This window comes from Callithrix jacchus, chromosome 8 (assembly GCF_049354715.1).
Source record: "Callithrix jacchus isolate 240 chromosome 8, calJac240_pri, whole genome shotgun sequence".
Classification (NCBI taxonomy): Eukaryota; Metazoa; Chordata; class Mammalia; order Primates; family Cebidae; genus Callithrix; species Callithrix jacchus.
Window position 1 is genome coordinate 22,338,555 of NC_133509.1, and position 14,161 is coordinate 22,352,715.

At 43.5% G+C, this 14,161-nt stretch overlaps 1 protein-coding gene across 4 annotated transcripts in view; it reads left to right on the plus strand.

Annotated features, from left to right (window-relative positions):
• PTPN9 (protein tyrosine phosphatase non-receptor type 9) overlaps positions 1–14,161 on the plus strand; it is a 99,451-nt gene that overhangs the window by 44,900 nt on the left and 40,390 nt on the right. For all 4 annotated transcript variants that reach the window (XM_054240483.2, XM_078333747.1, XM_054240482.2 and 1 more), the window contains 4 exons: positions 1,550–1,693; positions 5,128–5,217; positions 6,542–6,666; positions 13,182–13,287. In XM_054240483.2, coding sequence (XP_054096458.1) covers positions 1,640–1,693; positions 5,128–5,217; positions 6,542–6,666; positions 13,182–13,287 — 375 coding nt within the window. In that variant the 5' untranslated portion in view covers positions 1,550–1,639. The remainder of the gene's footprint in view (positions 1–1,549; positions 1,694–5,127; positions 5,218–6,541; positions 6,667–13,181; positions 13,288–14,161) is intronic.

Genomic DNA, 14,161 nt, shown 5'->3' on the forward strand with positions numbered 1-14,161 from the left:
GGAGGATCCCTTGAGCCCAGGAGTTTGAAGCTGCAATAAGCAGTGATTGTGCCACTACACTCTAGCCTGTGGGTGACAAAGTGATACCTTGTCTCAAAAAAAAAAAAAAAAAAAATGCTGAGCACAGTGTCTCATGCCTGTAATCCCAGCACTTTGAGAGGCATCATGAGAGGATTGCTTGAGTCCTGGAATTTGAGACCAATCCTGGGCTACATACATAGTGAGACCTTGTCTCTACTAAAAATAACAAAGAAAAAAGTTATCTGGGTGTGGTGACACATGCTATGCCTATAGTCCTAGTTACTTGAGAGGCTGAGGCAGGAGGATTATTTGAGCCCAGGAGGTTGAAGCTGCGGTGAGCCAAGATTGTGCCACTGCATTCCTACCTTGGTCACAAGAGTGAGACCCTGTCTCAAAAAAAGAAAAAAAAAAATCCCAAATTAAATCATTCTAAAATGAAGAAATAGAAAAGTAGCTTGAATGAAAAGGAAATTAGTTCTAATGTAAGGAGAAATAGGGTGAGAGAGCATAAAAGAACATGAATTAGTTGAACAGTTCTCTAAATGGGCATCTTGCCAGCCTGGGTCAGACAGTAAAAATGAAAATTTCCCTCTTCTCCCCAAAACCACTATCCAGAGGGGCTATTATTCACTCTGAATACTTGTATCCAGTTTTGAGAATGCCATGTAAAACATGAAGAGGTCCAGTAGGGTTAGCACAGAGAATAGTTGCTCTTTTGATTTGTTAAATTCTTAATAGTTTTGCTGCTCTCTAAAGCCAAAACCATTTTCTGATTATTTTACTGTTTCCAAAGCAGCAGCTGAGACTGCTGTACTACACTGTGCATCAGGCAATAATCCTTTGGAAGGCCTGGCTACATTTTTTTTTTTTTGGAGACAGTCTTGCTCTTGTTGCCCCGGCTGGAGTGCAATGGTGTGATTTCAGCTCACTGCAACCTCTGCCTCTCGGGTTCAAGCGATTCTCCTGCCTCAGCTTCCCAAGCAGCTGGGATTACAGGTGTGCACCACCACATCTGGCTAGTTTTGTATTTTTAGTAGAAATGGAGTTTCACCATGTTGGTCAGGTGGGTCTCAAACTCCTGACCTCAAGTGATCCTTTTGCCTTGGCCTTCCAAAGTGCTGGGATTACAGGCATAAGCCACTGCGCCTGGCTGCCTGGCCACTTTTCTACTTTTCCAAAAATAAAAACCAAAAAAAAAAAAAAACACCTTTTTTTTTCTTTTGCTTTGAGACCAGCAATTTGCATCTCATTCAGGATCTCTCTTCTCCCGCCTCATTTTTTCATGCATACCTGTGCTAAGTCCTGTTCTCTGAACCTGGATCTGGATTCTGGCCTCAGTGCATTGTACAAATTTTAACTATTTGTGGTTTCAGACCTATTTCTACCTTTTTTTTTTGGTCTTTCCCTGCTCTCTGTAGTAAACTGGGTTCAGACTTGCTTGGGCAAGGGATGATAGTTTTTACTTGTTTTTTGACTCCATAAATATTTTCTCTTCTTACTAATTGTTCTTTCTTTCTTTGTCAAACAGGCTACCAAGCAGTTTCTTGAAGAGATTAACAAGTGGACAGTTCAGTACAATGTCTCCCCGCTGTCTTGGAATGTGGCTGTCAAGTTTCTCATGGCCAGGAAGTTTGATGTGCTCCGTGCCATAGAATTGTTCCACTCCTACAGAGTATGTTGCTTGGGGTGGACCAGACCTGTGGCAGTTGGGCAAAGTGTTGCTGTTCTCTCTGTCATGCTCAACACACACGTTGGTTCTCTAAGTGTCCTCTCCACTCCCATAAAAAATGGATCCATATCCAGGACCCCCTGTGATAGCTGAAGCTGGGCAAGGGAGCTGCTGGAAGGCACTACTTTTGTACCTAAGTTTTGATTATAGACCAGGATGCCACTTCTACTGATGGAGACTGAGGAAGAAGCCTGACAGCATCCTGGTGGCAGGAGAGGACTTCCACCTTCCTAGAATTTTAATCCTAGTTCTTTTCATTGGCCTCTGGCTACATGAAAATCTTTTGGTTTTCACGATGTCTAGGGCTTTTAGAAAGGCCATTCAGATGAATGCTGAGCTTAGTGGGCAGTTCAGGAAGGGAAGTTTTAACCCTGGAAAAGAAGAGCAACTGTGTATTAACCAAAATGTGTATTTGCCAAAATGGCAAAACCCTGTCTCTACTAAAAATACAAAAATTAGCTGGGTGTGGTGGCACCTGTATTCCCAGCTAGTTGAGAGGCTAGTCCATTATCTTAAAGTATCTTTAGGCAGATGTAGCTACATCAGGATTTTACCTTGTTTTGAATTTTGTTTTTTGGGGGGGCACAGACTTTGATGTTGTGCTTAATGTTTGCTTTCTCAGTTAGCAGTGTCTTTGATAAAACACTATACAACATGTTACTTTGGGGTCAGAATCCTTCTAAAGAGATACAAATCTCCCTAAATTAAAAAAAAAAAATTGGGATAACTAGCACTAGGATTAGTTTAACTGAAGCTCAGATACCTCTCTGTCTTGTGGACCAGCTCATTCAGTATTCATTCATTTACTCAACAGATACTTATTTTACACTACTGTGTTCCAAGTGCAGAGATTACTATTTAGAAAGAGGTAATAGGGCTGGGTGCAGCACAGTGGCTCATGCCTGTAATCCTAGCACTTTGGCAGGCCAAGTCAGGTGGATCACTTGATGTCAGGAGCTTGAGACCAGCCTGGCCAAAATGGCAAAACCCTGTCTCTACTAAAAATACAAAAATTAGCTGGTGTGGTGGCACCTGTATTCCCAGCTAGTCGAGAGGCTGAGGAGGGAGAATCTTGTGAACCCAGGCGGTGAAGGTTGCAGTGATGAGAGATCATGCCACTGCACTCCAGCCTGGGCAACAGAGTGAGACTCTGTTTCAAAAAACAAAGAAAGAGAATAGACAAACAATTATAGAATGTTATGATAAGGCAGCATTGGGTTCTGTGGAAGCAGTTTTTTTTTTTTGAGACTTGCTCTGTCACCTACACTGGAGTGCAGTCTCATGATCTCGGCTCACTGCAAATTTCTGCCTCCCGAGCTCAACTGATCCTCCCACCTCACTTCAGCCTCCCACGTATGTGAGACCACAGGCATGCATTACCACACCTGGCTAATTTTTTGTATTTTTAGTAGAGATGGAGTTTCGCTATGTTGCCCAGGCTGGTCTCGAACATATGAGCTCAAGTGATCTGCCCGCCTTGGCTTCCCAAAGTACTGGGATTACAGGTGTGAGTCACCGTGGTTTGCAGCCTAAGAGATTAAAACAAGCAGTTGATGAAATAGGACAAACCAGGATAGTATTCTTTTGCTATCATGGTATACAAAGGTAGAGACTGTCTCCAGAAAAAGGAAATGTAAGTGGTCAACCTTGTCATTTAAAAGGAGGACAGAAGAGGCTGGTTGCGTTGGCTCATGCCTGTAATCCCAGCACTTTGGGAGGCTGGGGCAGATGGATCGCTTCAGCACAGGAGTGCATGACCAGGCCAGGCAACATGGTGAAACCCCATCTCTACTAAAAACAAAAATTAGCCAGGCGTTGTGGCACATGCCTGTAATCTCAGCTCCTCAGAAGGCTGAGGCAAGAGAATCTCTTGGAAGTAGAGGTTGCAGTAATCCGAGATCATGCCACTGCACTCCACCCTTGTCGACAGTGCAAGACTCAGTCTCAATACAAAATAAAATAAAAAAAGAAAAGAAAGGAGGACTGAAATGTCCAGCAAATTCAATGACGTAAAGATCCTGGTTATTATAGCAGGAGCTTTTGGTGTAGCAGTTAAGTTGCGAGAAAACCAAAATGCAATGGACTGAGTATGAGGGAAATGGGGATGAGTAAAAAATCTGGCCATCAAGGCTGGGCACGGTGGCTCATGCCTGTAACCCTAGCACTTGGGAGGCCGAGGTGAGCGGATCACCTGAGGTCAGGAGTGTGAGACCAGCCTGGCCAAAATGGCAAAACACCATCTCTACTAAAAATACAAAAAATTAGTTGTCATGGTGGCACACACCTGTAATCCCAACTACTTGGGAGGCTGAGGCAGGAGAATTGCTTCAACCTGGGAGGCGAAGGTTGCAGTGAGCTGAGATTACACCACTATACTCCAGCCTGGGTGACAGAGTAAGACTCTGGCTCAAAAAAAACAAAAAAAATCTGGCCATCAAGCTGGGCATAGTGGTGCATACTTGTAAGCCCAGGTACTCAAGAGGCTGAGGCAGGAGGACTGCTTCAAGCCAGGAGTCCAGGAGTTTGAGATCTTCCTGGGCAAAATAGTGAGACCCTGTCTTTTATTTAAAAAAAAAAAGAAAAGAATCTGGCCATCAGAGTGAGGAAAATGAAGTCATGGCAGCTGTTGTTGGAGACTATATCAGGTGGAGAGAGGACTCCTATTTAAACATAGGAGAGGCCTAAACATAGAAGATGTGTGAGGATGAATGCATCCAGACATTTTGAGGTTCATATTTTAGTGTCCTGGTGCTGCTGCGTGTTTAAGGACCTTGATCCTGAACCTCAGTGTAACATACTGGTTACTCTTCAGGGTTAGGATTCTTACTAATGCAGAGAAAAACCCTACCTGAGGGGCTGATAAAGTAGTTTTGGACAGGAACTCTAAAAATGTTTGGTTGGCTTGGAAGCAGATTACAAAGAAATTCATAATTCATTTAGTTGACTTCAATGACTTCATTATTCATTTAGCTGAATTCTTTTTTTTTTTTTTTTTTCTTTTGAGACAGAGTCTCACTCTGTTGCCCAGGCTATAGTGCAGGGGTGCCGTCTCAGCTCACTGCAACCTCCACCTCCCGGGTTCAAGCGATTTTCCTGCCTCAGCCTCTGGAGTAGCTGGAGTTAGAGTTGCCCACCACCATACCAGGCTAATTTTTATATTTTTAGTAGACACTAAAAATGGATTGTATTTTTAGTAGAATTCTAATTCAACTAAATGAAGAATTAGTTATGAAATTAGTTACAAAATTTATTTAGTTATGAAATTTATAATTCATTCACTGATAATCACCTTCCCTCTGAGATTTGGTGGTTACATGGAGCTGTCCTGGATATACAGTATTTTCATATTACTACATTCTGCTGTGCTTCCTTTTTAGGAAACTCGAAGGAGGGAAGGCATTGTGAAGCTGAAGCCTCATGAGGAACCTCTTCGTTCTGAGATCCTCAGTGGAAAATTCACCATCTTAGTGAGTCTTTAGGGACCTATCTTGTAGGGCTTCATTATTGCCTTTTTTTGACCGGTGTCATGTTTGGACTTTGTTCCTGCATACATTATCCTGAATCTAGAGAGTCTCCAGAGTTAGGAGCAGATGTGAAACAGCCATGCAGTTTGTTATAAAATTATTTTAGTAATAATTGAATTACTAATAATTACTAGTAATTAGAGTTGCTAATGATAATTGAATAACTGAATTATGGAAAATCAGTTGTACAGTAGACTTAAAAAAGTTTCTTCATTTGGTCTGTTAAGGTTAGTCGTGGTCTTTGCGATAGATATGCGATGTGTCAGACACCCATGCTTCCATATTTAACACAAGCCCTCCACTTAGCTGAGACCTCAGCCTTTCAAGTAAACATTTAATGGCACTTTTTTTTTTTGAGACGGAGTTTCACTCTTGTTACCCAGGCTGGAGTGCAGTGGCGCAATCTCGGCTCACGGCAACCTCCACCTCCTGGGTTCAGGCAATTCTCCTGCCTCAGCCTCCTGAGTAGCTGGGATTACAGGCAATGCCCCCATGCTCAGCTAATTTTTTTTTTTTGAGATGGAGTTTCGCTGTTGTTACCCAGACTGAGACTGGAGTGCAATGGCATGATCTCAGCTCACCGCAACCTCCGCCTTCTGGGTTCAAGCAATTCTCCTGCCTCAGCCTCCCGAGTAGCTGGGACTATAGGTGCGCACCACCATGCCCAGCTAATTTTTGTATTTTTAGTAGAGACAGGGTTTCACCTTGCTGACCAGGATGGTCTCGATCTCTTGACCTCGTGAGCCACCACGCCCGGCCAACTTTTTTTTTTTAGTAGAGATGGGGGTTTCACCATGTTGACCAGGATGGTCTCAATCTCTTGACCTCGTGATCTACCCGCCTCGGCCTCCCAAAGTGCAAAGTGCTGGGATTACAGGCGTGAGCCACCGCACCCGGCCATTTGGCACTTTTAAGGCAGAGGGTGGAAATCATGGTCCTGTTGCCTGGTTCTCTCCTGCTGCTTGTTTCTTTGGCCATCCTGCTGGGGAAGTTAGCTAGGAAGTCATCTTTTGATCTGTCTGCAGTTGAAGAGCAAAGAGAATGTGATTTTTTTTTCTTACCACAGAAATAAGGTCCAGGGAGTCCTGAGAGAATCAGCCAAGGGATGATATTAACATTCTTCCCTCTGGGGAGAAATGGGTGAGGTCAGGGAATTACTGTTAGCATCTGTTTTCTTCACGTATCAAACCCTTATCCACTATATGTCTTAGTAACTGCTCTGGTTTTCTATTTGATTTTTAAATGTTTCTTGTTTTATTTGCTTTAGAATGTTCGGGACCCAACAGGAGCTTCCATTGCCCTCTTTACTGCCAGGTTGCATCATCCCCACAAGTCAGTCCAGCATGTGGTACTTCAGGCTCTGTTTTACTTGCTAGACAGAGCTGTGGATAGGTAAGCATTGAGATTATTTTTTAGGTGGTCTACATGCAGGTAGGAAAGTGACAGTTTTTGACTTGATTAAATTCAGCAGTGCCTTCACCATTCTCCTAGAATGTGCCCTGCGCAATGCTATGGACAGAAAACAGTCCATGTCAGCTGGGCATGGTGGCTCATGCCTATAATTCCAGCACTTTGGGAGGCCAAGGCAGTGGCCTTGGTGGATCACTTGAGGTCAGGAGTTCAAGACCATCCTGGCCAACAATGGTGAAACCCCATCTCTACTAAAAACACAAAAATTAGCCGGGTGTGGTGGCATGCACCTGTAATCCCAGCTACTCAGAAGGCGGAGGTAGGAAAATTGCTTAAACCTGGGAGGCAGAGGTTTCAGTGAGCCAAGATTGGGCTGAACTCCAGCCTGGCAACAAATAAAAAACAACAGTCCATGTCCTTCACGACATGGCATGTTTACGGGCACTATCAAAATAGTGAGTATTCTGTCTTTTTACCACCTTGGCTCTATGTCAGGAAAACAGAAGCTGAGAAAGTCAATTATCAGCAGTCTTCAATGTATACAAAACTACTTATTGAAAGAGAGTGAGGGGGAGATGACCTGTGCTGCTTCTTTTTGTTTATATCAGAACCTTCTACAGCCTCAGTTTCTTTGTCTGCATAACAGGAATAATGCCATTTAGCTCAAAGGATTTTGAGACTCAACATTGAGGGGTCGGCTGGGTGTGGTGGCTCATACCTGTGATCCCAGCACTTTAGGAGGCTGAAGTGGGCAGATTGCTTGAGGCCAGGAGTTCAAGACCAACGTGGACAACATGGTGAAACGCTGTCCTGATAAAAAGACATAAAATTAGCTGGCTGTGGTAGCGTGCACCTTAAGTCCCAGCATCGGCGGGAGGAAGGGGGCGATGTTGCTGTGGTGGGAGGATCACTTGAGCCCGGAACGGTGAGGCTATAGTGAGCCATGATCATGCCACTGCACTTCAGCCTGGATGACAGAACGAGACCTGTCTCAAAACACACACACACACACACACACAAACTGCACACAAAACAAACAACAATAAAAACATTCAAGGAAAAGTCCAAATGTATAAAGCAAAAACATTCTTAATAAAAACAGGTACATAGCTTAGGTCATCACTCTCTCCCTGCTTAGGTAAATGGTATTGTTACAATTCAGTGGACAATTAAACTTAAGCCCCAGGAAGTTTTTTACAGTCATCACCTGTTAGCCCAGCTGGTTCTAAGACCCTGGCTTCTTCACTCTTGAGCAGTTATTTGTATCCTCCCATGCTGTCTTTTTGCTATTCTTTTTTCCCTGGTGCTTGCAATTTACAGTTTCTTACTGCTCTCACCATCTTTGGCTGGGCCTCTGGATTAGAAGTGCTATATTGAGGCCAGGCGCATTAACTCATGCCTATAATCCTAACACTTTGTGAGGCTAAGAGTCTCAGCTACTCGGGGAGGCTGAGGCATGAGAATTGCTGGGAGGTGGAAGTTGCAGTGAGCAGAGATCATGCCACTGCACTCTAGTCTGGGCAACAGAATCAGACTCTCTCTAAACACAACAAAAAACTTTAATTGTGGCCAGGCGTGTAATCCCTGTAATCCCAGGACTTTGGGAGGGCAAGATGGGTGGATCACAAGGTCATGAATTTGAGACCAGCCTGACCAACATGGGGAAACCTTGTCTCTACTAAAAATACAAAAATTAGCCGGGCATGGTGGTGTGTGCCTGTAATCCCAGCTTCTCAGGAGGCTGAGGCAGGAGAATCGCTTAAACCTGGGAGGCAGAGGTTGCAGTGAGCCAAGATCGCACCTCTGCACTCTACCCTGGACAACAGAGCAAGACTCTGTCTCAAACAAACAAAAAAGAATTCTCCTATAGCTCAGAAGAATAAATGAGAGGCTCCTTTCCCAGAAAATCCAGTACTGGTCTCCCTCCATGGAAGGCTTGGAGTCAGAACTCTCATGTAGGCATGGCAGGATGATGCATGGAGGAGGCCACATCTTGCTTTTTCCATTGTGAGTATTAGATCCTACAAGACAACCACACAGCTAAACATAGTTAAAACTTAGGTTTTATGATATTCATTCCTTTCCTAAAAACCCTCAGTGACTCCCAATTATCCAGAGGGAGCATATAAGCTAAATAAACGTGAACTCTTTTCTCTAAGCACAACATTCTCCCCAGTGAATAGAAAATCTTGTTTTTCTGTGTTACCTTGAACTATAGTGGTCTTACCTCTCCCTTCGTCTTTACTAAATTCTACCCTTTCTTCAAAACCCAGCTTCCATGACTAGCTCCCTCACACTCCAACCTGTCATAAATGAAATCAGGTTCCCTCTGACTTTAATAGAAGTTATTATGAATATCAGTCTTTATGTACTTACATTATACATAGTCTTGTGATATCATTCATCTTACACCGTTACTAGATTTTTCATCTACCACTAGAATGTGAGCTCCTTTAGAGCAGGGAACTTTCTTTTTAAAATATATAATGGAAAATATCCAAATTTCTGTAGGTCAAGAGAGAATGGTATCATTAATGTCTATATATCCATCATCCATCTTCTTCAAAGTGATCTGTAACCAGTTTTGTTTCATTGGTAGCCCCTCATGGATCTCCTACCCTCAGTTGCTTTCTTTCTTTTTTTTTTCTTTTTGAGACCAGATCTTGCTTGTCACTCAGGCTGGAGGGCAGTAGCATGATCGTAGCTCACTGCAGCCTTGAATTCCTGGGCCTAAGAGATCCTCCCATCTTGGCCTCCCAAAATGCTGGGATTACAAGCATGAGCCACTGCATCTAGCCTCTCAATTTTTTTTTAAACAAATGTCAGGGACTGTGTTTAAACATCTTGGTGTCTTCTCTAACGTGTACCTCAGGAATCAGACTCAGTAGGGAATCAGTCAGCTGTCATTGTAAATATTAAACTGGGTGCAGTGGCTCATGCCTGTAATCCCAACACTTTGGGAGGTCAGGCGAGAGGATCGCTTGAGTCCAGCAGTTGAAGACCAGCCTGGGCAACATAGCAAGACCTCGTCTTTACAAAAAATTTAAAAATTAGCCAGGTATGGTGGTGCATGTCTGTAGTCCCAGCCACTCATGGAAGGCTGAGCTGGGAGGATCACCTGAGCCCTGGGAGGTCAAGGCTGCAGTGAGCTATGATTGTGCCACTGCACTCCAGCATGGGTGACAGAGTAAAATGCTGTCTTTAAAATATATATATTCTGGCTGGGCACAATGGCTTATGCCTGTAATCTCAGCACTTTGGGAGGCCGAGGTGGGTGGATCACCTGAGGTCAGGAGTCTGATAGCAGCCTGGCAATATGATAAAACCCTATCTCTACTAAAAATTAAAAAATAAATAAGGAAAAGGAGTCAAGATTTAACACTAATATAACACATTAGGGGCCAGTTGAAATCAAGTCTGCTGGAGAAACTTTCATGTACCTCAGAATTAGACATTTTTGAAATATTAGCTCATGGGCGGAGACTTCTGCCTTGGAATTTGTAAAAGGGATGAAGATATGGAGGTTCTGGGGAGGTGATGGTGCAAAAATAGTAGGATACAAAATAACTTTGAGGCTGTGCATGGTGGCTCACGCCTGTAATCCCAGCACTTTGGGAGGCCAAGGTGGGTGGATCACCTGCGTTCAGGAGTTTGAGATCAGCCTGGCCAACACGGCGTAACCCCGTCTCTTCTAAAAATTCAAAATTAGCCAAGTGTGGTGGTGCATGCCTGTAGTCCCACCTACTTGGGAGGCTGAGGCAGGAGAATCACCTGAACCCGGGTGACAGAGGTTGCAGTGAGCCCAGATCGCGCCATTGCACTCCAGCCTGGGCAACAAGAATGAAACTCCATCTCAAAAAAAACAAAAAAGAGAAAACAATAACTTTGAGACTCCTGATTTCAGGAATGTGTTTTGTGCCAGTTTTCTCAATTCTAAACAGATACAAAAACTGTTGCTGTCATCTGTGAGTAGTCCAATCAAATAATTTATTCCTAATGACCATTTGGGTCTGAAATCAGATGTAAGTATGGATCTGGCTTGGGGGAAGGGTACGTCTTTGAGATATCTTTATCAATCTGGGAAACTGGACTGAGGAATACTTTCTTTTTTTTTTTGAGACGGAGTTTCACTCTTGTTACCCAGGCCAGAGTGCAATGGCACAATCTCGGCTCACCGCAACCTCCACCTCCTGGGTTCGGGCAATTCTCCTACCTGAGCCTTCTGAGTAGCTGGGATTACAGGCACGCGCCACCATGCCCAGCTAATTTTTTGTATTTTTTTTTTTTTTTAATTTAGTAGAGACGGGGTTTCACCATGTTGACCAGGATGGTCTAAATCTCTTGACCTTGTGATCCACCTGCCTCGGCCTTCCAAAGTACTGGGATTACAGGCGTGAGCCACCGCGCCCGGCCAGACTGAGGAATACTTTCTGTGTCTTCAAATGTTCCTCAGTTTGGTCTGGGAATAGGCTTACTTTTTTTTTGAGACAGAATCTCATTCTGACTTCCAGGCTGGAGTGCAGTAGCACAATCTCTGCTCACTGCAACCTCCACCTGCTGTGCTCAGGCAGTCTTCCTGCCTCAGCCTCCTGAGTAGCTGAGATTACAGGCATCTGCCACCATGCCCGGCTAATTTTATATTTTTAGTAGAGATGGGGTTTCACCATGTTGGCCAGGCTGGTCTGGAACTCCTGACCTCAGCCTGCCTCAGCCTCCTGAAGTGCTCGGATTACAGGCATGAACCACCATGCCTGGCCATAGCTTACTATTAATACCTATTAATCTACTTTTTTTCTTTCTTTCTTTCTTTCTTTTTTTTTAATAGAGTCAGAGTCTTGCCATGTTACCCAGGCTGGTCTTGAACTCCGGGCTCAAGTGATCTGCCCGCCTTGGCCTCCCAAAGTGTTAGGATTACAAGCGTGAGCCACTTTGCCTGGCCTTAACATTTTTTTTTTTTTCTTTTTTTGAGACGGAGTTTCGCTCTTGTTACCCAGGCTGGAGTGCAATGGTGCGATCTCATTCCAGCCTCCACCTCCTGGGCTCAAGTGACCCTTCCACCTCAGCCTTCCAAGTAACTGGGACTATAGGCATAGGATGAGGTATTGTCATGTTGCCCAGGCTGGTCTCAAATTCCTGGCCACCTTAGCCTCCCAAAGTGCTGAGACTAGAGGCATGAGCCACCATGCCCAGACTTAATCTTCTTTTTAAGAATGCTTTTCTTTTTTCTTTTTGAGATGGAGTTTCGCTCTTGTTACCCAGGCTGGAGTGCAAAGTGCAATGGCGCGATCTTGGCTCACCGCAACCTCCACCTCCTGGGTTCAGGCAATTCTCCTGCCTCAGCCTCCTGAGTAGCTGGGATTACAGGCATGCGCCACCATGCCCAGCTAATTTTTTGTATTTTTAGTAGAGATGGGGTTTCAACATGTTGATCAGCATGGTCTCGATCTCTTGACCTCGTGATCCACCCGCCTCGGCCTCCCAAAGTGCTGGGATTACAGGCTTGAGCCACTGCTCCCGGCCACTAAGAATGCTTTTCAAAGGCCATTATGAGTTTGTTCTCTTCCTCCATTGGATCACAAGAGACAAATTTACTATCACTGAGCTTAGAGGCAGTTTTGTTCTACAGAGTTTTCCACAGGTCTGAAATGTTTTAGAGATGGGCTTCTAGTCTACTCAATTAGAATTCAGTGATCATTTATTTTTAAGGGCGGGGCTAGGGACTGTTGGGGGTAATGAGTTGAACGACAGGTTCTTGTCCTCTAGGAGATAATCACATGGCTACACAGAGTATGTTAAGGCCACAGAAAAATCCACAGGAAAATTTATGGGGCTTTAAGGGAAAAAACACTTGGTAGTATATTTGATTACAGTTATCAGGGAGACTTTCATGGCAGAGGAAACTTTGGGGTTGAGTATGGAATGTGTTATAGGATTTCATAGGCAGATCCAGAGGGGTGGGAGAAAACAGTTCAGATTTTAATAACTTAGTTGTTGTAGCGCATTCTCAGCCGAGGAGTGTGGCATTTGGTAAATCTGGATAAATTCGCATTAATAAACATAGCAGATACCAAAGATAAGCGATCTTTTTGTAAGATCATTGTGCAGGCAGGCAGTTGTTTTGATCCTAGATGTGTCCCGTCCTCTCGGGTTTTTTTTTTTTTTTTTTTTGAGACGGAGTTTCGCTCTGCTTACCCAGGCTGGAGTGCAATGGCACGATCTCGGCTCACTGCAACTTCCGCCTCCCGGGTCCAGGCAATTCTCCTGCCTCAGCCTCCTGAGTAGCTGGGATTACAGGCACGCGCCACCATGCACAGCTAATTTTTTGCATTTTTAGTGGAGACAGGGTTTCACCATGTTGACCAGGATGGTCTCGATCTCTTGACCTCGTGATCCACCTGCCACGGCCTCCCAAAGCCTCTCGGGTTTTGTTTTGGCATTAGGCTTTCCACCTGCCTCATCCATCTTATAAACGTTTTTGTTCAATGGTTGATTTACAGCTTTGAAACTCAGAGGAATGGACTGGTGTTTATCTATGACATGTGTGGTTCTAATTATGCCAACTTTGAGCTGGATCTTGGCAAGAAAGTCCTAAACCTGCTGAAGGTAAGGCTGTGGGAGGGTCCTTTCAACTTTCCTTTTCAATGCTTGGGATTTTTTTTTATTATTATTATTCTTTGAGAAAAGATTTAGGAATGATGCAAGCTTCAGACATTATGTTCTATGTAAAGGTCTTCTGTAAATGATGACTACTATCTGCCTCCTTAGAACAAGAAATGGTCTTAAAAGTGAAGTGGGACATTATCCACTTTAAATACACAAAATATTGATCAGCCATTATTAATTCCCATTTTAGGAATGAAGTAATATTTCTTTTTCCCTCTTTTTTTTTCTCTTTTTCCCTCTTTTTCTTTCTTCAAAAAAAAAAAGTGAAGTGGGAGGAATTAAAGTAAAAAATATACAGGCACATTCTAAGTCATAAAAGTGGGATGGGATGGGCGCCATGACCCACGCCTGTAATCCCAGCACTTTGGGAGGCTGAGGCACACTTATATGTCTAAGGTGTATATGAAATATACATAAATTTCCTGCTTAGGCTTGGGTCCCATCCCAAGATATCTCATTATGAATATGCAGATATTCCAAAATCTGGAAAAAATTCAAAATATGAAACACTTCTGGTCCCAAGTATTTTGGATAAGGAATACCCAACCTGTGTTACAAATGGTGCTGTTATGAACATTCTTAAACATGTTTTCTGGTTTATACATGTAAAAGGGTCTCTAGGGGAGTGTTTCTCAACCTTCTTTCATTATTGCCTCATTAAGGAGCCTTTTAAACATTTTCCCCTAATAATTCATCTTCTAATGAAATTTTATTACCATAATATACTGTATATCTCTATGTACTCTTTTTAAAATTTATTTTTTATTTATTTTTATTTTTTATTTTATTTTTTTTGACAAGAGTCTCACCCTTG